The sequence below is a fragment of the Sarcophilus harrisii genome, chromosome 2, assembly GCF_902635505.1.
Source record: "Sarcophilus harrisii chromosome 2, mSarHar1.11, whole genome shotgun sequence".
Taxonomy (NCBI): Eukaryota; Metazoa; Chordata; class Mammalia; order Dasyuromorphia; family Dasyuridae; genus Sarcophilus; species Sarcophilus harrisii.
The window spans coordinates 633,810,623-633,834,945 of NC_045427.1; the positions used below are offsets into that span (position 1 = coordinate 633,810,623).

A 24,323-nucleotide genomic window follows, 5' to 3' on the forward strand; every position below is an offset into this window, starting at 1 on the left:
TGAAAAGAGACGATAAAAGTTTTTTATTCAAAGGTATAACTGTATAAGTCGATTTGTTTTCACATGAATGGTTGTAATTTTTTTTTGAAAAATATGACCAAGTGCTTTTGCAAATAACAAACATCCCCCCACCCCCCACCCCCAGCTAAAACCCAATTTGAGGTGGACAATAAACATGATTTGACCTGATTAACTAACTTATATTGGCAGAATTAACTGTTGGAACTTCGTTTCTTGCCCCGACTTCTTGATCTGTTTCCACCTCCACGCCTCCTGTTATCTTGTCGACTCCGTGACCGACCACCACTCTGCCGGCCACCTGACCGGCCACCTTGCCGGCCACTAGATCGACCACCTGCTCGTCCTCCTCCAAAACGACCACCTGACCGTCCGCCTCTCTGTCTTGTATTGGAGGATCTCCTTCCATCATAATATTCTTCTAATTCTGGTAATGCATCTGGCACTGACAATATCCAATCTGAATCATTCCACTCTGCCTGTGAAGATAATTCACAAAATTAATCAAAACACCATAGAATAATCTCAATTGTAAGCAAGCAGAGTCCCCTACAAAACTGCAGTACTCCTTTCATTCCAGAATCACTTCTCTGGCAAGTTAAAGTAATGAGGACATAGACAAAACCCAAGAAGTAAAAAAGGGTCTCTGAAAAGCCAAAAAAGATGTCATAAAACTCATGAATAATAGCTCTTAAGAGAGGTTTTCAATTTCTTTAATTTTAGAATTATTTAAGACAGGTTTGTAATACAAGGTTCATGAAATTTTTCTTTGTTTCCTTTGTAATCCTGAGTTTTATCTCATGCATTTAAAACCATCATTCTGAGATGGGACTCGGGTTTCACTAGACACACACACACAAAAAGGGTTAAGAGCCCTCAAACTAAACCAACTATCCAGGATTTCAATGCTCCAGAGCATAAGAAAAAAAAATATTATCTGGAATGATAACCCTAACCTAATACCTAAGTAGACCAAACTAGGACCTCTAAGAACTTAAAATTCAATGCTGACATTAATGCTGACAATTATAGGCAGCGCAAGGACCATTACCTGCCACTTACCTAAATGTGTAGTGAGGCAGGCCTTGAACCCAGGCCTTACAATTCCAAGACTAGGCCCTTTATGAGGCAGCAAGAATGTAATACTTCTAAGGTCTATAGTTCTATCCACATGGCATTACTCTTTCCATGGGGCCAAATCCTAACTTTCACAATCCTGAATTTAGACGGCTAGTGGCCAAAACATCCATTACTCTTTGGCCAACCATTCCCCAATACCTTCTATTTCCGATATTTTGCCACCACGAAAATAGCTGCTATAGTTCTGCGTATTGGGGTGCTTTCCCCCTTTTTTTCCTCTTTGGGATACAAACTTGGTAATGACACCGATGGATCAAAGGGTATGCAGTTTTATAGTCCTTTGGGCACAGTTCCAAATCACCATCCAGAATGTCTGTCCTCAACTCCCCCAACCATGCATTAGTGTCCAAACTTTCTCATATCTTCTCCAAGATTTGTCCTTTTCTTTTTGTCACAGCAGCCAATCTAATAGGTATAAAGTGCTACTTCAGAGTTATTTAATTTGCATTTCTATAATCAAAAGTGATTTAGAGCACTTCTTTATATGCCTATAGATAGCTTTGATTTCTTTGACTAAAAACTGCCTGTTCATATGCTTTGGACATTAATTAGGGAATGGCTTGTATTCTTATAAATTTGACTCAGTTCTCTATATATTTGAGAGATGAGACCTTTATTAGAGACACTAGTATAAAGATTGTTTCCAAGCTTTCTGCTTTTCTTCTAATCTTGATTGCATGTGTTTGTGTAAAAGCTTTTAAATTTAATATAATCAAAATCATTTTACATTTCAGAATGCTATCGCTTGTTTGGTCATAAACCTATGATTCACATAACCTTCCCTTTAAGAATTCGATGCTATACTACTTGGTGCATATACATTTAGAATTGACATTAAATTCATCACATTCATATTCAGTTATGATACTGTGCATTTCCCTTCATACTATTTTTTCTCCTGTTAGTTCCCTCTCTCCTTTTACCCTTTCCCTCCTCAACAGTGTTTTGCTTCTGAGTACCACCTCCCCCAATCTACCCTCTTTTCTCTGTCCGGCTCCCCACCTTCCCCTCCTATTCTCTTATCTGGTAACATAGATTTCTATATTCAATTAATTATGTACATTTTTTCTTCTCTGAACCAATACTGATAAAATTAAGTTTCAAGTGATGTACATCACCCACCACCCCATTTTTTCCACCACTGTAACTGGATTTTTGTACTTCTTCAAATGAAATAATTTACCCCATTCTACTTCTCCCTTCCTTCTAAACCAAGTATACTATTCTTCTTCATCACTTACATATTTGTCATTCCCTAAAAAATTACCTCATACCCTTACCCTCTACGTATAGTCTTTCTGGTTGTACTATTAATGGTATAATTTCTTTAAGAATTACAAGAAGCAAGAAAACAAGTATCATTTTCCCATATAATGGAAGCAAACATACTTAACCAAAAATAAATTCTTCAGTTAAGAGATTCTTTAAGGTAGTTCTACTTCCTTTGCCTTCTGGAATATCAGGTTCCATAACTTCCAATCCATTAATGTTATAGCTACTAAGTTTTGTGTAATTCTGATTGTGACTCTGGTTCTTGAATTGGTTTTTTTTGGACATTTGCAGTATTTTTTCCCTCTTAATCTGTTAGTTTTACAATTTGGGTAGAATGTTCCTTGGAGTTTTTATTTTGGAATCTTTTTTCAGATCAGTAGATACATTCAATACCTATTTTGTCTAGAGAACTAGCCCTGAAGTCAGGAGGACCTGAGTTCAAATGTGATCCCAGACACTTATCACTTCCTAGCTGTGTGACCATGGGCAAGTCACCTAATCCCAACTGCCTCAGCAAAAAAGCAAAATAAATAAAAATAAAATTTAAAAACCTATTTTGTCCTCTGGTTCCAGGATATCCCTGCTAATTTCTTGAAGGATGCTGCCTAAATCCTCCTTTTCATCATGGATTTCAGGTAAGCTAATGATTCTGATATCATGTCCCCTAAATCTATTTGCCAGGTCAGTTGTTTTTCCAATAAGGTTATTTTACATTTTCTTCTACTTTTTTATTTTTTTGGATTTGATTCTTGATGTCTCATAGTCATTATGTATTCCACTTGCCCAATTCTAACTTTTACAGAGTTGTTTTCCTCAGTTAGCTTTTGTACTTCCTTTCCCATTTTGGTCAACTATACTTTTTAAGAAGTTGTTTTCTTAAGTGGATTTCTGAACCTCCTTTTCTATTTGATAAATTCTAATTTTTAAGCAGTTGTTTTCTTTTTTCCAAACTGTTGATTCTGTTCATAATTCTTACATCTCTCTTTCTTTTCCCATTTTTTTTCTTCTACCTTTTACATAATTTTTATGCTCTTCCCTGAGTTATTTCTGGGATTGGGAGCACTTTCCATTTTACTTTAGAGTTCTGCTATTATTGTCCTTTTCTGAATTCATATCTTGATCTTCCTTATCACCATAATAACTTTCTGTGATCAGATTCTTTTTTTTTTTTGCATTTTCAGGCTTTTTTCATTTTTCTTATGTCAGGTGCTATAGGCCCTGGCTGTTTACCTGATGCCACACTGATGTTGCCAGAAGTCACTGAAGGATCTTCATGTCTGGTGCTGTGCTGACAGAGTGGGGTGGGAGGGGGATAGTGCTGTTGGAAGTCATAAGGAGTTTGGCAGCTTACCTGGTCCTGAGCCAGGGTCCTAAGTGCTGATGTCTGGCACATTAAGGCTGGTGGATGTTTCTGCTTTTCTCCAGGGCTCCAAGAAAACATGTGGTGGTGGTCTGGCTGCTACTGGCTGTCTTATTTGTCCAGGGCTATGCTGAATGACAGCTAGCGTTTGGCTGCCTGTTTGCTCAGGCACCTTAGGACTGGTGTCGATACTCAGAGCTGGAATCTGCTGTTCCCCTGGCTTGCTGGAAGGGTACTCATGTTGGTGCATATCTGTTCAAGGCCCTGGGGCTCAGCATCTCATAGCCCTTTTCCTTGATCTTCCTTATCACCATAATAACTTTCTATGATCAGATTCTTTTTTTGCATTTTCAGGCTTTTTTCCTTTTTCTTATGTCAGGTGCTATAGGCCCTGGCTGTTTACCTGATGCCACACTGATGTTGCCAGAAGTCATTGAAGGATCTTCATGTCTGGTGCTGGGCTGAGAGAGTGGGGTGGGAGGGGGATAGTGCTGTTAGAAGTCATAAGGAGTTTGGCAGCTTACCTGGTGCTGAGCCAGGGTCCTAGTGCTGATGTCTGGCACATTAAGGCTGGTGGATGTTTCTGCTTTTCTCCAGGGCTCCAAGAAAACATGTGGTGGTGGTCTGGCTGCTGCTGGCTGTCTTGTTTGTCCAGGGCTATGCTGAATGACAGCTAGTGTTTGGCTACCTGTTTGCTCAGGCACCTTAGGACTGGTGTCGATACTCAGAGCTGGAATCTGCTGTTCCCCTGGGTTGCTGGAAGGGTACTCATGTTGGTGCATACCTGTTCATGGCCCTGGGGCTCAGCATCTCCCACTAGTTTGCTGAGGAGGAGCTCAATTGCTGGCTTGCTGGAATGTTTTCTGCTCCGGATTGTGTTCTCATTTTATCGAAGTGAGACAGACTTTTCTTGCCAATCTTCCAAGCTCCTTGGAATAAAAGATTGTTTCACCTCATCTTTTTTACTGGTTCTGCTGTTCCAGGATTTGTTTTGAGGACTATTTTATGATTGTTTGGAGAACAGTCTTATTTTTAAAAGTTAAGGAGTATAAGGTGAGATATGAGATTTTATATCTTCGTTTTGCTTTGCTGTGTATATGAAAATGCTATTGTTTCAGTATTTAAATAAGAACATAGGAAAGAAAAAAAATTTTTTAAAGCAAATAATGACTTGCAGCAATCAGGTAATTTCACAATAATATTCAGAACAACTAGTTTTGGGGACATCAATATATTGTTGGTGGAACTGTGAACTGATCCAATCATTCTGGAGAGCAATTTGGAATTATATCCAAAGGGCTATCAAACTGTGCATGTCCTTTGATCCAACAGTATTTCTACTGGGTCTGTATCCCAAAAGAATCATAAAAAAGGGAAAAGGCTCAGCAAAATGTCTGTGGCAGCCCTTTTTGTAGTGGCAAGGAACTAGAAACTGAATGGATGCCCATCAGTTGGAGAACGGCTGAATAAGTTATGGCGTATGAATGTTGTATTATATTACTGTTCTGTAAGAAACGATCAGCAGGATGATTTTAGAAAGGCCTGGAGAGGCTTACATGAGCTGATGCCGAGTGAAGTGAACAGAACCAAAAGAACAATATACACAGTAACAAGACTATGTGATGATCAACTGTGATGGACTTGGCTCTTTCAACAATGAGGTGATTCAGGGGAATTCCAATAGACTTGTGATGGAGAAAGCCATCTACATCTAGAAAGTGGACTATAGGGACTGAATAGTGGATCACAATATAATATTTTCACTTTTGTTGTTGTTGTAGTTTACTTGTTTTTTATTTCTTTCCACCCCCCTTTGGTAATCCAATTTTTCTTGTGCAACATGACAATTATGGAATTATATTTAGAATAACTGAATATCTTAACCTATATTGGATTATTTGTCTAAGGGTGAAAGAAAAATTGGAACACAAAGTTTTGCAAGGTCTATTGAAAACTATCTTTGCATGTTTTTTTTTTAAATAAAAAGTAATCAAGACTATAGTGATGACCATGTCAAAAAAAAAAAAAAAAAAAAAAGTTGGTTTTATAAATATTCTTCTAAAAGTAGACACAAAAAAGATTACCTGCATTAGTTCTGACTCACTTGTTGGAATATCAAAGCATACACCCTAGAAAGAGAATGATAAAACTTTTTTAAAATCTGAAATCCTAAGGAGGCAATCTTCAGTAAAATAGACTTTGGTGGTAATTTCCCAGCAGTTTAAATTTTTTGAAGAAAAAGGTTAAGTGAAATCCCATACAAGTATAATGTTTAAAATGGTAATTTTATGTCACACTCTACATGGCCCAAAGTAACAATGATGAATCAAATGCCTACTCCTCCAAAGCTGCTCATGTGCTGGGAGGCCAAACCAATGAAAATAATAATCCAACCAGAATTAATAGAAGTTATTTCAAGGACCAAGAAATTATGTCTACACTCTTAAGAGTTTTGGATTTTGTGAAACAAGAGTGACTTTTAGACTTCTTTGAAAAAGAGCCACTGCATCCCCAATATTTTATCAGAAATATAAGCCAGCACTCAGAGATCATTGCAAATCTTCTAAATAGCTTTCATTTGCTTACAAAACTTTGTAGAATTGGGACACTTACCATTTTCCCTTTTAGGAGGCACATCCGGACAATTCGGGACATGGTGTCACTACTTAGCTTCCTGCTGAGTTCCTTCCGAGCAGTGCTGATATCTTGTAACTCTTCTGGACTTTGGAGAGTCATAGTCACAAATCCCTTCAGGAGTAAAAGTCACAGTCAATATGAATTAAGGATTTCAGTATTATGAAAGAAAGCAGATTTGCCTTTAAAAATTACACAGATAAAATAAGACAAAGACATTATGAAATTGCATGCTAATGGAGATCTTGCAACTATTCAAAATCACAATCATTTTCATTGCAGTAAATTAGCTAGAAAATTCATTAGACAACGTAACTTTTGTTTTCTAATACAATTTGAAACGCAGAGAATTACTACAGAAAGACTGAGCACCTTAAGTTCATTCAATATGTCCCATGCCTTCTGGCAGAATTATCTCAAAAACTGAATTCAGCACTTACTGAAAAAATCAACAAATAGTGCCACATTATCTTCAATGTTCATTTGTTGTTGCACTCTTAATAGTTTTTGAAATAACTAAAAATTCTAAAAATTAACATTTAATGAAACACTAATGTTTTCTTCCTGCATAATGAATAATGCAGCAGGAGGTAGAAGATATAGTTTCTAGCCCAGCTTTTATTAGCTCTTTGCTACTTATTAGAGTGATCACCTTAGTGATGTCACACCAAATCCTAAAAGCATAAAGGGACTGAGGCTGTAGCCCCTTGTTAGTTTTACACTGTTGAGGATAAAATGAGATAATGCATATAAAACTTTTTGAAAACCAGAAGTCATATAAAAGTAAGGTATCATTCAAGTGGGAACAAACTGGAAAAGAGAAGGTTTGTTACTGTGGAGACTTTTCATCTGAAGCAGACCAGATGACCAGAATGCCTCATTACTATAGAAAATAAAAGGAAAAGAGGAAGCCTACTATAATAGAATGGATGAAGTTCACTGCACTTTTATAGATAAAGAATAGGCTTTTAAACTATTCAACTATTATAAATTGATTGTTACTGGGATCTCAGGTTGTAGCCCTAAGCTAAAACCAAGAACATGAAAGTTAATAGAGAGAAATAAAGTTGTACATTTTAGGTTCAAAAAATCAACTAACACTTCATGGGAAGATTCTTCTGAGACATGAGACAAGAAGGAAAAGCACCTGAGGTTGTAGTCACAGAAGTGTAGTGTTAAGGTCAATGGAGGTCGCAATTATATTCTCTTTGGCTTGGTATCAACAGAAGAGCTTTGGATTCTGTCCCTGTGGTTATATGACCATGACCATTACTTTACTTTTTTGAGTTCCAGGTATCTCATCAGTAAAATGGCAGTAATTATTAGAATTGCCTTGAAGATTTGTAGTTAGAATCAAATGAGATCGTGTATGCAAATCATTTTTGGAACTTCCAAGGTTCTATATCGAAGGGCCCTGTTATGTTCAATCTCAGGTACTACAGTTTAAGATAGACAGTGATAAACTAGTGTCCCAAAAAAGGCGAATCAACAAGCATTTATTAAATATTGATTAGAAGCTTGAAATCAGGGATACAAGGACATCCAGGTGATGCAATACCAGGCCAAAGTTAGGAAGATGGGACATGCACTAACTGCATGACCCTGGGAAAGTCACTGAACCTTGTCTGTCTCAGTTTCCTTCTCTGTAAAATGAGATGGAGAAGAAAATGGCAAAACCAGCACCTGACAGGAAAATCTTAAATGGGATCACAAAAAGTCAGACATGACTGAAAAATAACATGACATAAAAGCAAAATAAAGCTCTACCTGCCCTCATGGAGCTTACATTCTAGCAGAGCAGCCCAAAGAGAGAAACAAGTATATTCAAAATACAAAATAAGCTGGGAAGAGAGAAGAAAGGGGAGGGCCAGGACAAGCTTCATGCAGCAAGAGGTAAATGAGAGGTGTAGTGAAGATACCTCTTGGGCTAGTACGAAGACCCAGAGGCAGAAGAGTGAAGAAGGCAGAATACAGGATGGGAGCAAAGTCTGCTAGGTTTACCTTCTGCTTTGTAGGATCTCAAGGAAAGGAGGCTGAGGGACAAGCACGAACATGAGAGTGGAGAGAAGAGGGCTGCGAAAAACTGCCAACAGATAATGAGACCAGACAACAAGAACAGTGGGAGCTTGGGGAGCGGAGAAAGAGATGCAATTACTGGCAGGGCCGGGTGGAAGGAAGATCCACCAGAAGAGAGTATTAATACATGTGCTCCCCCTCCCCAGGAGGGCAGCGGCAGGATCATCAAGAGAAGTTCCAGGGAAGCACATTTCACCTTCATACAAGGAAGACCTTTGGGCTGACAGGTCTATCTGGAGGTAAAGTTTGTCTTAGGAAAGTAGACCCTTGGTGCTGGACAAGTTCAAGAAAAGTCTGGGTGGCTTTCTGTCAAGGTTGCTACAAAGAACTTTTGCTTCCAGGCCCTTCCCAGAGTATGATTTGGGAAAGATGTCCAAGATTTCCTGAAGGAGGAAATTCCTTGAAAGAATGCCTCAGCAGCACAAAGCATGCTCTGGGTACACAGGGCACCGAAGCGTGGTACATTAAACGAGTTACAACAATTATGGTGCTAAGGCACACTTATCTGCTGCCCTCCGTTATCACTGCCCCAAGGATTGGTACCTTATCAGAGTTGATCAAGGATCGAGGTTCGAAAGAAGAGGCACCTGAGATGTGCGCTAACGCTGCTGCCAATGCATCCACTGCCCCCTTCTCCTCTATCAGTCTCTGAGCTGATGGCCGGAAAAATTCAACAGCAACAAAAGAAACTGAAGCCAGGGACCTACAATTTTATTTAATATAACATTTTCTTGGTTATAAAGCAGAATTTTTATTTCCAGCTAAGGTTGTAGAATTATTTACCAGAATAGAAATCCATTAAACTATCCCTTCATATTTAATGTTCCAGCTATTAATAATTAAATTTCCAGAAATGATTTGAAAACATCTTCAAAAACGTAGTGCTATTTTGCACATATTAACTTTAATGTTTCTTCTAAATTACAATATAACAGAAGTCATCATTTTTATTTTTTTTTATCACCAGAATCTCTCCAGTTATTTCCCCCAAGCATTATCTCATATGACAATTTTATTTTTTTTTTAAAGAAAAACAAAAAGAAATCGGCAAAACTAATAAATGGCACAAATAAAGTCTGCACCACACCTATAGATCTGCTGCCTTTTCAAAAGGGTAGAATGGAGATGTCTTCTTTGAAGCCATGCTTGGTTGATGTAATTTTGCAAAAGTGAACTTTTAAATTTTTTGGGGGGTGCAATTGTTGTTTCTATTTACACCGTTGCAGTCATTGTATCTACTGGGTTTTTTTTTTTTGACTGCTAATTTCCCTTTTCCCAAAGACCTTTCAGTGTTTCTCTGTGTCCATCACACAGCCCAGTAAAATTCCAAGACTCTAATAGGTCTAAAAGTAATGATTTCTTGAAGGGGAATTTATTCTTTATCTCTGTGTTCTAATCTTTTTCAAGAACCACAATTTGAAAATTTTCCCAAATGATGCCGTCTACTTTATTTTCAATCCTTTGATATGACAAAAAATGCTACTATAAATATTTCGGTGGGACTTCTTTATCAGCAATCTCCTTGGAGTATATACCTACTAGGGGAATTTCTGGATCAAAGGGGATGGACATTTTAATCACTACTATTTTTAAATCATCAAATATGTAGTTCTTTTATTCAAGATCTTATTTCTTCAAATGAATTTCATCATTATTGAGTTCTATAAAATATCACTTTGATAGTTTGGTAGCATTATAACTGCAACTGTCAGGTAAGATTATCATTTTTATCAAACAGGCATTGCCATAAGCACTGAATATTTTTCTTCCAGACTATCCTAAATTTCTGTATATTTACATATACAGTTATCTCTCCCCCTCCCCCCCACCTTTTTTTTTTTTTTTTTTGGAAGGGTGGTGATGGTGAGACTTTCCACTATTCAAGTTTTTATATTTTGCAAATTATTTTTACTATGCAGGTCCATAAATTCTGCTTTCATGATTCCTATTTATCTCTATCTCATTGTGGTTCTCTGCTATTTTGGGAATCCTCAGGGTTCTCTGCCTCATCAAGTATTGATATTCCTTTGTTATGAAATATCAATTCAGAAATATTTCGACTTGTTAAGATGGTTCATCTTCCATTTTGTTATTTTGACCCAATTGGTATATCCATGTACATTCAAGGCTTTTAATCAAATTTACTCCCTAAGCTCTTTGATGGCAATTTTTTGGGGGGACAAGATCTTATAACTTTCAGCTTCCTCTCACAGTAGGAAATTCACTTTTCACCAGTCTCAGACTGTCAGACATACTTATCAAAGAATAGAAATGGCCTCAGCTAGGAGTCAGTCCCCTTTTCTTCAAGCCTGATGGAACCTTTCTCCCATGTTGTTTGTCTGACCTAATTCTAGCTATCCCTTAATTCTGACTGAAAATTGCTAGAGAAAAGTTAGGAAGAGCAAACTTCCATTTTCCTTTATCTCTACCTCCTTATACCTCTACCTCCTCTTCACAGCTAACATTGGGCAGAATTGATTTTGTTGCCTATTGCCACAGGATGATGGGATGAGCAGAGTAAAGAGGGGGCAGGGAAGAGTAAAGGTTGTGTCAGCAAAGATGGCAGTAGCATCAAGGAAATTGTTGAGTCGATCCCAGAACACAACCCTATGGGACCCATCATGTAGCCTGCTGGAACCTATGAGTTAGTGGAAGAGTTGAATGAACATTATCAGGGATCTGGGATTGCCTCTTAGTTCATCAAGCTGTTACCTTATCAGGATTCTAGGTGTATTTTAACTTGTACAAATAATAACACCTGTCTTATCTTTTATTTTTGAAGAGGTCTAAAAATTCATGAGGATTGGAGAAAATGTCCTAATCCTCCATCTTGTTGGGTCAGATGACCTAGACAATGCATATATCAGTCACTCCTATCTTGACTCGTATCAATCCAATTAAATATGGATTGGTATTTTAATCATGACTTATACTTATCTTTCTAACACACTTATTTTTCTCCAAATAGCACCATAAACTTCACTGCTCGATTATGAAAGAGTTATGAGTTAATTTTTTTTAGTTAACTAAAACCAGTTTTAGTTTTTTGTTTTTTTTTTAGTGTTCTAGCTGATGAGGAATCAAGATGATTAGTAAGTAGTAGTTCATGTTTCTTTCTCCTCAAGAAGCAATATATACAGATTTTCATGGTCCAAGTTTACAAAGAAAACTACTTTAGTGTAATTAACTATACTGTTAAAAAGTGAGCACCTGAAGTTTGAATATTAGAAATCTGTTAAATGAAGTACTACAGCTGGTACATGAATAAACATTCGCTGAATTCAAATTGTGCACCATGGACAAGAGAAAAAAAAGTATCACTCAAGATCAAAAAGCCCCTTACCTGATGGCATCCATACTCCGAGATTTAACTAAGTCCATTGTAGTTGGAACACCTACACGTTTAAAAGTGATTCCCTGAAAATTAAAAAATAATATTAAAGAAAATGGAAGTCTTTGGAAATAATTACTAGATTAATACATTTAAGTAATATTTATTTTCTTGGACATACACTGAAAATTTCCAAAATACAGATTAAGGTATATTTATACTAAAAACCCACAAAAATTCTGCTAGAATAGGATTTTTATATATTTGTTTGTTCCAATAGGATTAAATGCTAATTTCCAAAAAATGACTCCTTAGATGTCAACAAAGAATCTCTCCTGACAAAAACTGCTCATTGGCACATGTATTTCTTTTAGAACCTTTATTATGCCATTATTCAACAGGTAGTCCTACTGAATCCATTGGTGCAAACATCTCAGGCAAGCATCTTACAGATGATATGCCCAAGAACTGAAGAGGATCATGGGCTGCCTTACATTTAGAGAACCTACATATTGCTTTTAATAACCCCAAGTTGTCTGCTGAGGCAAAAAAAAAAAAAATCTTTGAATATCAATATTCTTCTCCCTGGGAATCATGGCACATTGAGATCTTAGAAGAATCAAAAGAACTGACCCCAAGAGCAATAGAGAGACCTAAGACAGTGTATATATGTTGTAGTACATCATCACCAATGATTTGCACACATGCATAAAAGTATAAAAGACATCATGCATAAAAGATATGACCAGAAAAGAAAGGGAGCTAGTTTGCAGCAAGGGTAATGAATAAAAACATGGAATGACTAAAGTGCTTTTATGACATCCTTAAATTAAAAGAACCAGAGCAAGGTGTACCTTCCATGAAGGATTCAAAGAGAAATATGGAAAAATAATATAGAGAGTAAGTTTTTGTGGAGGGTTCACAACTAGAGGAACAAGGGAGGAATATGCTTGAACTTTCCAAATAAACCTTTAAAGAAATCCTCACTCTCAATACTAAAAATTGCCTGCCTCGTTGGCTAGAATAAGGAACCTAACACTAAAATTAAAATAAAATGCTCCTCTGATTCATTCCTATTTTTTAAAACTATTATGCTTTATAAAATCCAATAGGAAACTGAGAATGAGGTCTTTCACAATAAAATTAGTTTCTCTATAATAAAAACTTTATTAAAGCAAAAAATTTCAAGCAAGATTTTAACTTTCTGTATATTTCATATTCAAGAACAAAACATGAGAATCAGCAGAAGGTTCACGTCTAGGATTTATTGTTAGAGAGAAAACTACTTCCCCTTCCTCTCCATATCCCCCACCCCCATCCCTTCCCCATGCAGCAGAGGCAATAGGTTAAGAGCTCTACTCACTGCTTTTCCTTCCACGTATTTCAGCTGGCCTCTTTCATTTGGTTGATAAAAACATATGCAAATCCCTGTTCGTCCAGCTCTCCCTGTGCGTCCAGAACGATGGATATAGGATTCAACATCCTGAATAAGAAGAGATAATCCTCTTGAAACTTCTGGCATGTTGCATAACAGACAACTGCATTTAGGAAGATTATAATAATAGGTATAAAAGTATATAATTGCTATGTTACAAAATCTTTCGATCACTTCTTTGAAATCCATTTACTAAAAAGGAAATGTCAACTCTTCCCTCCCTACTAATGTTTTCCATGGGCTACTTCTTCCTTCCATTAGACAGTTACGGCGCTTCCTACTTTGGATACATAAAACCAGGGGCCAACTAGGAGGATTCACAAAGGGACTGTGAGAGGATCTGTGTGATCCTGGGCAACCCATTTACTTTCTCTGAGCCCCAGTTCCTCATCTATAAAATAGGAATAATAAAAGCACCAATCTTACAGGGCTGTTATGAAAAGTTAATCTTTGAGAATATTTAAGAGTTGCCATCCATGTCTAGAATGAGAACTGTGGAAACTGAGTGCTGATCAAAGCAGACTATTTTCCCTTTTTTCCTCATGGTTTTTCTTACACAGCATGACTAGAATGGAAATGTTTTTTAAAAAAAAAAAACTGCACATGTTTAATCTATATCAGATTGCTTGCTGTCTTGGGGGGTGGGGGGAGGGGGAGAGGGAGGGCCGAGAAAAAAACTGGAATACAAAGTCTCACAAAAATGAATGTTGTTAATATGAGAGGCTAAGAAACAACAGAAAATCTCTCAGGCTTCTATAATCCAAAGAACAGACCTAAACAATGAAGTTTATTTAAACCGTTCTCAAGAATTAAAATGGCAGGGCCTTCAAACTAAAATCATATTTCCATCTCCTACCTGTGGAGGTGAACTTTGAATCACGAGATCAACCTCAGGAATATCCAAACCACGCGCAGCCACATTAGTTGCCACCAAAACTTTGAAATTGCCTTCCCTGAAGCCTTTCAAGGTAATTTCTCTCTGTGACTGTGCAATATCACCATGCAAGCACTGTGCATTCTATTTAGAAAGAGAGGAAGAAAAAAAACTAAGTGCCTACAGAGTACTCACTTCTGGTAGAACCAAGACAACTCCCAACATTTCATAGGACCTATTTTATCAACACAGCCTAGTGAAGCCCTTGTCCTCGGGTATCACGTTGTGGCTCAGAAGGAACATTCCATTTCTGAAGGCTCTCCCCAGGTGCACAGGTCATGGCAGATTCACCAAGCTGTTCCATGTGTACACTAGTCCTCCAACCTGGTCCAATTCCAGAGGAAGTCACCATACCAAGTCTGGCTACGAGGTAATGAATTGTTTTGGCCACTGCTCCCCGTGAATAACCCTCCAGATGCAGAGATACCATCCTGCTTTGCATCCTAGATCTCAAATACCCCAGGTCTCCTGAAGAAGACTTGGGGGTTAGGGTAGAGGACCAAGGTCTTTTGAAGCATCAGAGAACATAGCTAAAGGAATTACAACCATTTTAGTGAAATGTCATCTAAATCTTTAGAAAAGGAGAACCATAATTTCATCTAATCTTAAGAAAAAAGAAGCCACTAAATCATTAATATTAATCATCTCAATCACACAGTAGTCTTCATGTCCTCTTTCTGATTCACTTAAAAGACAAGACATGCTAGAGTTTTCCCACATGGATTTCAAAATGACTACAACTCCAAATCTGACTTGTACAAAGAAGAATCTTTAACTGTTAATGATTACAAACAAAAATTATAGCTTTGGGGGGAATATGCCTACTGGTGGCTAATTGCTAGTAATCAATTAATTAGTGAATAAATGTAAATTCTTAATTTGCTGTCTTGTTTTATTTTAAGGAAAATTTTTTTCAAGGCTTAAGATCATCAGCACTGTAGTGAAATGCTAGCTCATTTAATGGGCACTTAATCTATTCAGTAAATAGGAGCCCAAATTCTTCAAGGAGCAAGACACATTTTAAATCAAGGCATTTTGCAAACCTCTTTCTTCCAACAATTCTAATTTCTGGCCCAAGCAAACAGGATCCTGTGTTCAAAACCAAATGCTTTAGTAGATGAAGCCCAGCTTCAGAACCTTGTCCCATGAAAGCTGATTACAAACCTGTAAGGACCAGGATGCTATCTACTTATTCACAAATCATTTCTCAAACAGGCACCAAAAATAGTAATAACTGGATATAATAAAAAACTGTCAGTTATTCTGACTACAAACTTTTCCAGGTGGCATAGAATAATTAAATTGGTCAGAGCAGATCCCTGCTCTGATTCAATTCAACAAGCATTTATTAATTGTCTCCTTTATAAGAGATATGTTGTTTATGCATTCTTCTAGCTATATTTCTTAAATTGGGACTCTGAGTAAAAGCTAGTCCTGCTTACTTCTAGAGAGAATGTTAGGGATTCACATGATCCAAATCTTTATTATCTGGAGTCCCACTGCTAATATTCTCTGCATACTGAGTACCGTGTTCTTCAAAGAACTTAGGTTAGGGGCAGCTCAGGTCAGGAAGCTACATACTTTCAAACACACAAAACAATCTGATTCAGGGCACAGGCTAATTACTTGACTTTATTCTGATGAAAGTTCTAGAACCTGTCTTGGGTCCGAGTAATATAACTGCAAGCTTGTCACTGTCAGGTAACTGGACAGCTCAGCAGATCCCCTACCATGTTAAATCCTTCTCTTGGTCCCTCACATCTATGGCCTGAGTTCATGATCTCTATGCAAGATGTCCCACTAGATCTTAGGAACAAAAAGTCCTTAAAGATTCTCTAAATTACCTTTCATTCTATCCTTTGTATCTGAAATCACTCCAAAAACTCCTTAGGATCACTTAATTGGTCTTCATTGGAAAACAATTACTACTTACAACAAGTACTTGCCATGCAACATAGAAACATAAGGAACTATCAAGAGTGTCTGCACAGGCTATCTAAAAATCATAGCTGCTTTGTGTACAACAGGTAAAATGAGGAGGGGATATATAAGTTTGTTGAATCTTTTAATCAATCAAGAATAAAATCCTCCTTATACTCAGAAACTTGCTGAAATCTTCCATTTGATCCCCCCCTCTAATGTATTTTAAAAATCAGATCACTTATCCATGGTCTTTAAGTAAAAAAAAGCAGTAATTAACAGAACAAATGACCTGACTTGACAGATTGTCCTTTTTTGTTCGTTGACCTTAACTGAATTTTGAATGTCAATCCAACAGGTCCCACAAACCAAGCTCCAAATAATTTTCCATCCCTACAGCCTCAACTTTAGAGAAAGTGACTACCTGTTTTATATGAGGATTCAAGGCCATCTCAGCCACGTTTTTCTTCGTCTCACAGAAGATGATGGCTCTCCCGTCATTTCCACTGTAGACCTGAATGACATCACCAATGACTGCTGCCCTCTGAGACCAGTGGCACTGGATGGCCAAATGCTTTGAGAGAAAATTTCAAAAATGTGATCTACGAAATCACAGAAAGATAATCCCTGTCAGCTTTACTTCCCAAATAATCAATAACTTCCAAAAGCTACAATGATGATCTTTGACTTTCTGCCTCAGACCAAGTACTCTTAGGTTCTGTTGATTCTGAGCAAAAAAATAAAAAAAAGAAAATAAAAAAAAAAGAAAAAAAAAAAAGAGGGTGTGTGCATGGGTGCTCTTAGAGTTCAGGTTACTCCTCCTAACCTGATACTCCTAACCTAAACACTAGTAGCTACTATTAGTACCTATTTCACAGGATCGTTGTATAATACACTTTGCAAACCTCAAAGCATGATGGAAATGCTAGTAATTAAGTTTGGCTACAAATGCATGTTTCAAAAACGAAGATTTGTTCCGATTCATTCACTATGGTTGGGAACATTTTGACCATAATTAGAACTGAGTTAATTTCCTCAAGATTTCTTCTTAAGATAAACATTGACAATGCAGGAAAATTCACCACTTCAAAATAACTCACAAGCTGTAATCCTTCCATGCCTACTTCCACAAACAAACTTTGGGTATGTGTCAAGGTAAATTGCTAAATTTATTGTGTATCTTCTGGTACAGTAGGAACTGCAAGCAGGAACGAGCTGGGTTTTCACCCCCCCATTCTCACTTCAATGGAGACCTGCTGAGGTCAGGTCAACCTACCTAATTTGTTTGGGGTATGGAAAGGGAGGGGTGGGAAGGAAGGAGGCTGGGCAGGAGACCACAGATGTTATCACTAGTTGTAGTATTTATTCTTTAGTCATTTAACATGTTCAAACTGCGCTACAATTTTCAATAGGTTCCTATTGTTTTCTGATGTCTTACTGATAAGGTTTTTGAGGGTTGGGCTGTTAACTCCGCTTCCCCCTATAAGTCTATAGTTTTGTAGATTTTATGTAGCCCTTTCAGAATACATGTCTCATTATAGCAGAACTGACTTTATTATTTTTAAACAAAATTTCTTACTTCCACGGTGGTTGCAGTCTTTTGAGTCATTTTCCCCACGAGATCAATCTCTTCATATTTGGTTTTCATGTATTTTTTGGCAACTTTATACACCCATTGTGGGCAAGTTGCAGAAAACAGGAGAGTCTGAGGATTGTCTTCGGAACCTTAAATATATAAATCTGATTCAGTGCCCTGGAACATCATTGTAAGACTCTTCAAAATCCTCCAGCCAAATTTCCAAATCCAAGATGAATGTATTTTCTAGTTCAAAGCCCAAATATTTATGCATATAACCCCAGAAAATTCAAAGGCTTCATCCCAAAGATTTTTTTTTTAATTCACTTTTAACATTATTTTGAAATACCTGTTTTATAAGATCCATGGATAATGTCCTCCACTTGGTCAGCAAAACCCATATCTAACATTTGGTCCACTTCATCAAGCACAACATGACGCAATTTAGAGAGATCCAAACGGCCACTCTGCAGGTGGTCTTTGATACGACCAGGGGTCCCAACTAAGATGTCAATACCTCTTCTAATGTGATTAACTAAGGAGGGGGAAAAAAGCCAATCATATTTGTAAATAAAAAATTCTAAGAATTGCATCTGTTTCTTTTGATGTATGAATAATTACATGTTTAACAACTAACATGAACATTCACTCACTTTGGCCCTGATAGGGTGTTCCACCATAAAAACATGCCACACTAAGTTTCCGAGTTATATCTTGGAAGTCTTTGGCTACTTGGTTTGCCAGTTCCCTTGTTGGAGCCAGAACAAGTACCTGTGTAGTGGTTTAAAAAAAAAAATTGAGAGGCATTTCCTAAACCTAAATTCACAAAGCAGAGATTGAATAAAAGCATCATACATCTCTAAAAACTAAAAGAAACGACCAAAATCCCCTTTAAAGCAGTTCTGGAAGGGGAAAAAAGGGGGCAGAGAGACTTAATTCTACACCCTGCATAACAATTCACACAGAAAACAAAAATTCTTTAAAAAAAAAAAAAAAAATGCCCATAAACCAAGTGTGGATTCCTAGGAAAAGGTGTTACTGAATAAATTACGTGTGTAAGTACTTTAAAAATAAACACATCAGCTTCATGTTATATGAAGTTATCAAAAACTATCTCAAGATCCATAGAAATCACCAATCACCTGCTTCAAAAATCTTTTCTTTGCAACTATCAAAAATTAAGAGGATTCTTTTTGAAATGTTTTCTTTGAGACCCAAAAGGGTCACTGGACTTTTTATTTTCATAGACTGAAGCTTAGGCAACAACCTCTTTTCCTTCATAATAGTATTTAAAGCCATTCATGCCTGTAATTATAATGGTTACCTTTGGAGATCGGTTTTTTTTCATTTCTTCCTGATCTCTTTGGAGTTTCTCAATCAAAGGGATAGCAAAGGAAAATGTCTTCCCTGTTCCTGTCCGTGCCTGAGCAATTAAATCTTTCCCTTCGTATACAGGACTAAAAGTCTTCACTTGGATGGGAAACAAATAAGTTACCCCACGAGCTGTAAAATGAAATTTTGTTAGAATGGTTCTGCATCATCAGCTCTGGTGTTTGCATGACCAACACAGATTCCTCAGAGCTTCTTTCTGTAGAGATACTGTCCAAATGACAGTCAACTCTTATTTATACACCAAAGAAGCAGAATCACCACTGGCCTATAATATAGATCTGCTAATACCCACACAGAGGATGGAGGGGATTAAAAAACAGGTTAACCCTTTCCACAACTCCTCAAGAACTCCATCAGTGTAAAGGGAATTAATCTCAAAGTTTCTCCAAGTAAGTTCATCAATGAAATAAATTGAGGGCAGCTAACAATGGGTTAAATTGTCCATACTTAAAAAGAAGGGATCAGAGGCCTGGGAATCCAAAAAACTGTGTTTCTGCTGCAGGCACGCTGCTAGCAGGATCTTGCAAAAGTCCCAGTCACTGTGAGCCTGCATTTTCATTATATAAAATAGAAGGGTTAGACTACATGATCACAAGATTTTCTTCCAGAGCTAACACTGTATGATGCCAAATGACAAAATAAATCAATGGCCCACATAATGAATCTTTATACAATGGTTCACCAACCGAATCTTTACTGTAACTTCAATCCAGACTTAAAAATACCAGCTTAAAGAATTTCTAGAACTGAGACAACCCCCCAGGTTTCTTTAAAAAAAAAAAAAAAAAAATCATACAAATTCCCAGGTAAAATTAAACAATTCCCAAAATACAGATTATAAGTATTCAAAGCAAATCAAAATTAAAAAAAATTATTCTGGCCTCAATCCAATTTCACTGATATAGGAAACTTCCAATGTGGAGACTCCTTCCACCCATGCAAATCAATAACTAAATTCAACTTATTCTAGCTGTCGGGACACTGTGCACTCAAGTAATTTGCTCAAGCTCATGCAACACAGTAGTTAAGATTTCAACTTGGCTATTTCTTATTACTTGGCCAACTCTCTATCAAGTATGCCATCACCACCACTAATAAAAATAATGATAAAGCAAATTTATAATGAATAATTAGTATTTAAAAAATTCACAATATTAAAAATAACTTGAGACAGAATTCCTTAAGATAACAGAAGATCAACAAGGATACCAGAACACAAGCATAATAAAACATCAGTTGTTTTGTCTTGTGTAACAATACTTTTCTTTTGACCAGAAAAGGTACAAGAGTAGTTTTGCTACACTACACATTGAATTAAACTTCACATTACCTTTAAGAAGTTTTACAGTTTCTTCAGAAATAGGGAATCGGGAGAAGGCGCCTTCTTTCTGCTCCGGTGTTAGGTCCTACCAAAATTAAATTCAAGTTCATATATAGCTCATACTTCATCCTAAATTCTATAGTTGGGTAAACATTTTCCAAGACCTTTAAGTTAATATTTACCTACAACTACTTAATTTTATAAAATGGAAAAAATTACAAAATAGGTAAACTGCCAAACTTAACAATATTGCTATTTATTAAAGCAGGACACTGAGATAAAATGCAGTTTAGCTCAATCAGGGGAACTATATCAGGCCGATAAGCCAAGGTCTGAAAGAATTCACAGTGGACAAAAACATTTTAACTATAACCTGTAGCTTAATCAATTGTTTCTTATTTGTTGACATCACCAGTTTCATCTCTATTTTGGATGCATGGGAAAAGATAAAAGGAAACCATGTAGCCTGCATTTTTGAGGGTGGGATCTTCTAAGGGAATAGCTAAGAATTCAAGAATTCAGCATCTGTCAATGCATACTCTAAAGCAAAGTTTATCTACAGAGTAGACATTTGAGCAAGATGATCCATAAGTTTAAATAAATCAGCCTCTTTCTCTATGTTAAGCTGTTTTAGACTGAATATAGGTCATACTTGCTCCCCAAAATTTGGCTTTGCATAAAACCCAAGTCCTTATATAACCTGTTTAATTGTTTTGCACCTCTCTAGTTTACTGTCCAAAGCCACCTCATTTTAGGGATAAAATCTACAACCAGGAGCAGAGTGGAATATGTGTATCTTTAGCTTAATGTAAGAAAGAAGAAGATGCAGTGTGAATCCTGCTGCACTGGGAGCCGTGTGATAGTAAAGAGCTCTTGTGTACTGGAAGGAATCCCTGTGTACACATTAGGGGATTATATTTAGAAGTCTCATAATATGAGAAGGTGCAAATGATTGTGAATTGTGCCACAGCAGGGAGTACACAATGATGATACCCAGGATGCACTGATGCATTTACTGAATGTAAAACAAAGCCTTCATACCTCTTCCGGCTTACTGTATTTTGTTGTCTGGCTGGAGTTACTAAGAGATGATCTGCTCTTCGAAGTCTTTCCATTTTCTTGAGTATTTGAGAGGGCTTTCTTTTTTGCTCTGTCAGATTTGGGTGAACCTGAAAATTCACTTGGAAACCTATCTAGGCCTTCTTTTGTGTCTCCATTTAGCTTCTCTTTCCTTTTTGATTTTTTGGATTTGGGAGGGCTAAGTTCATCTAAATCATCATTATCTGATGTTTCCAATTTTTTTTTTAAATCATCTCGGTGGTTCAATTTTCTTTTATCACTCTGTTGAGGAAACAAAAAGCAATAATAAATAAACGTAAATAAAACAGACAAAAAAGACTGCTATGAAATTCTCAAGTGATTTAAATCAATGTTCATTAAGCACTATGTGTAAGGCTCTGAGACTACAATATAACAGAAAAAAAAACCATAACAGTAGACAAGAAATGAAGTCAAGGTACTGTACTATAAAAAGACAGGGAGGGGAGGAAACATTTTTGATAGACAGACAAACAGAACAGACAGAAAGAGAATAGTTTGATATTTTGGACATTCTGAGTTTGAGATGTCAGTAAGACAGTAGGACATCCAAGTGGAAATTTATTCAGCAGAAAGTACAGATGAAAGCATGGAACAAGGATCCTGGGAAGAACTTATGGCAGATGACAAAGACAATCTGGGAATCGCATGCATATATACTGATGATCAGGAATATAGGAGCAGAGAAAAACAAGTGAGACACCTCTCAGATAAGCTAGGATGATAGGAAGAGATAATGCTGAATATTGGAGGGGATGTGGGAAAACTGGGACATTGTTGGTGGAACTGTGAATGCATCCAGCCATTCTGAAGAGCAATTTGGAACTGTGCTCAAAAAGTTATCAAACTGTGCATATCCTTTGATCCAGCAGTGTTTGTTTCTACTGGGCTTATATCGCAAAGAGATCTTAAAGAAGGGAAAGGGACCTGTACGTGCAAGAATGTTTGTGGCAGTCCTTTTTGTAGTGGCTAGAAACTAGAAATCAAATGAATGCCCATCAATTGGAAAATGGCTGAATAAATTGTGGTCTATGAATGTTATGGAATAGTATTGTTCTGTAAGAAATGACCAGCAGGATGAATACAGACAGGCTTGGAGAGACTCACAGGAACTGATGCTGAGTGAAATGAGCAGGACCAGGAGATCATTATATACTTCAACAACAATACCATATAATGATCAATTCTGATGGAAGTGGCCATCTTCAGCAATGAGATGAACCAAATCAGTTCCATTTGTTCAATAATGAATAGAACCAACTACACTGAGCGAAAGAACTCTGGGAAATGAGTGTGAACCACTACATAGCATTTCCACTCCCTCTGTTTTTGTCTGCTTGCATTTTTTTATTTCCTTCTCAGGTTAATTTTACCTCAATTCTAAGTCTGATTTTTCTTGTGCAGAAAAATAACTGTATGGATATGTATACATATATTGTATTTGACATATACTTTAACATATTTATGGTCTACCTGCCATCTAGGGAAGGGGGTGGAAGGAAGGAGGGGAAAAATTGTAACAGACGGTTACAATTGTCAATGTTGAAAAATTACCCCATGCATATATCTTGTAAATAAAAAGCTATTAAAAAAAAGTGAGAAAATATAACAAAGTGAAGAAAGCCAAGGATTGCACCTTGGGTTCATACATATTTAAAAGGCTAGAAGAAGGTAAGGCAGTAAGACTGAAACCTATCCTGAATTGTAGCTATGGCTACACCCGATAGCAGCAAATCTCTCCCCCCTCCCCCCCACAACCCTTATGAAAATCACATAAATTCTTCTCAAGAAAAGATTTTTCAATCCTGTTTTAGAATGGGGGAAAAGGAAATAAAATTTAATCAGGCCCTTCCCTGATCTAAGGAAAATCTTTAATGGTCTATCTTAGTGGAGTGCTATTCTAGTGATTTTAGCACAAGTTGGAAAAATTAACTTTTGAAATCCTGTACTATTGAGAGAATATGTCTTTAGAATTCAATAGCTATTTTACAGTCCCAGTTTATAAAGTCAAAGATCATTGGTGGCCTCTAAATTTAGCCTGAAATGAAGCAAATTTAAGAACTGTCCTTTCCCCTTCCCATCTTCCTAGTCAGTGTTTAGAGAGGCCACCTAAAATTAGGTTTAGTCAAACTAGTTAGGAAGAGAGGGAGAAAGTGAGAAGAGAAGAAAAGACTAGAGGGCTTTAAGGAGACAAGCTGAACTTTGAAATAACATTTTGGTTTGGATTGCTTTTAAAGGGGGGCTTATGTGTGGGATGACCCAGATCCCTTGTCAGATCTCTAATTCCTGCTCCTATATCACAGAATCAACAAGAGAATTCTATTCCATGGAAAAGCTCTGGTTAGCATATTTGAACAATCATTTCTCAAAACTTCTCCCTTGTTTTGTAATTTTCTGATTAATCTACTCTGAATTTGTTTGCTTCGATAGTTATTTATTCTTTGCCCCATCTTTAGGAATGTTTCTGCCTTCAGTATTGAGTTCCACTTCTATCAACTATCATCTTTATGAACCGTAACAATCCCTAAATAATAATTATAAATAACTGATATTTAGATAATGCTTTAAAACATGCAAAGCTCTTTACACACATTAACTCATTTGAGAATCAGAACAATCCTGTGCGTAAAGTGTTTTGCAAACTTTAGAGCATTACATAAACATCAGTTATTTTGACTCATTAGATCCTATTTCTTTGCTGGCTTTTCAAGGCTCTCCAATTTGGTCCAAAACAGTGCACGCTCTCCTGGCCCACACAAACACTCATCTGTCTAACAATTCCTTCTCAACTCTCCTTTGCTGGGTATTTATCCCCA

The 24,323-nt window shown here is 36.9% G+C and overlaps 1 protein-coding gene across 1 annotated transcript in view; it reads right to left on the reverse strand.

The window, feature by feature from the left end:
- DDX50 (DExD-box helicase 50) overlaps positions 1-24,323 on the reverse strand; it is a 26,284-nt gene continuing 1,961 nt past the window's right edge. The window contains exons 2-15 of the mRNA XM_031956866.1: positions 21,451-21,750; positions 20,419-20,494; positions 19,021-19,199; positions 18,350-18,467; positions 18,046-18,231; positions 17,700-17,845; positions 16,545-16,694; positions 14,123-14,284; positions 13,195-13,314; positions 11,844-11,917; positions 9,044-9,203; positions 6,404-6,538; positions 5,875-5,919; positions 1-497 (exon numbers count right to left, since the gene is read on the reverse strand). Coding sequence (XP_031812726.1) covers positions 213-497; positions 5,875-5,919; positions 6,404-6,538; positions 9,044-9,203; positions 11,844-11,917; positions 13,195-13,314; positions 14,123-14,284; positions 16,545-16,694; positions 17,700-17,845; positions 18,046-18,231; positions 18,350-18,467; positions 19,021-19,199; positions 20,419-20,494; positions 21,451-21,750 — 2,136 coding nt within the window. The 3' untranslated portion in view covers positions 1-212. The remainder of the gene's footprint in view (positions 498-5,874; positions 5,920-6,403; positions 6,539-9,043; positions 9,204-11,843; positions 11,918-13,194; positions 13,315-14,122; positions 14,285-16,544; positions 16,695-17,699; positions 17,846-18,045; positions 18,232-18,349; positions 18,468-19,020; positions 19,200-20,418; positions 20,495-21,450; positions 21,751-24,323) is intronic.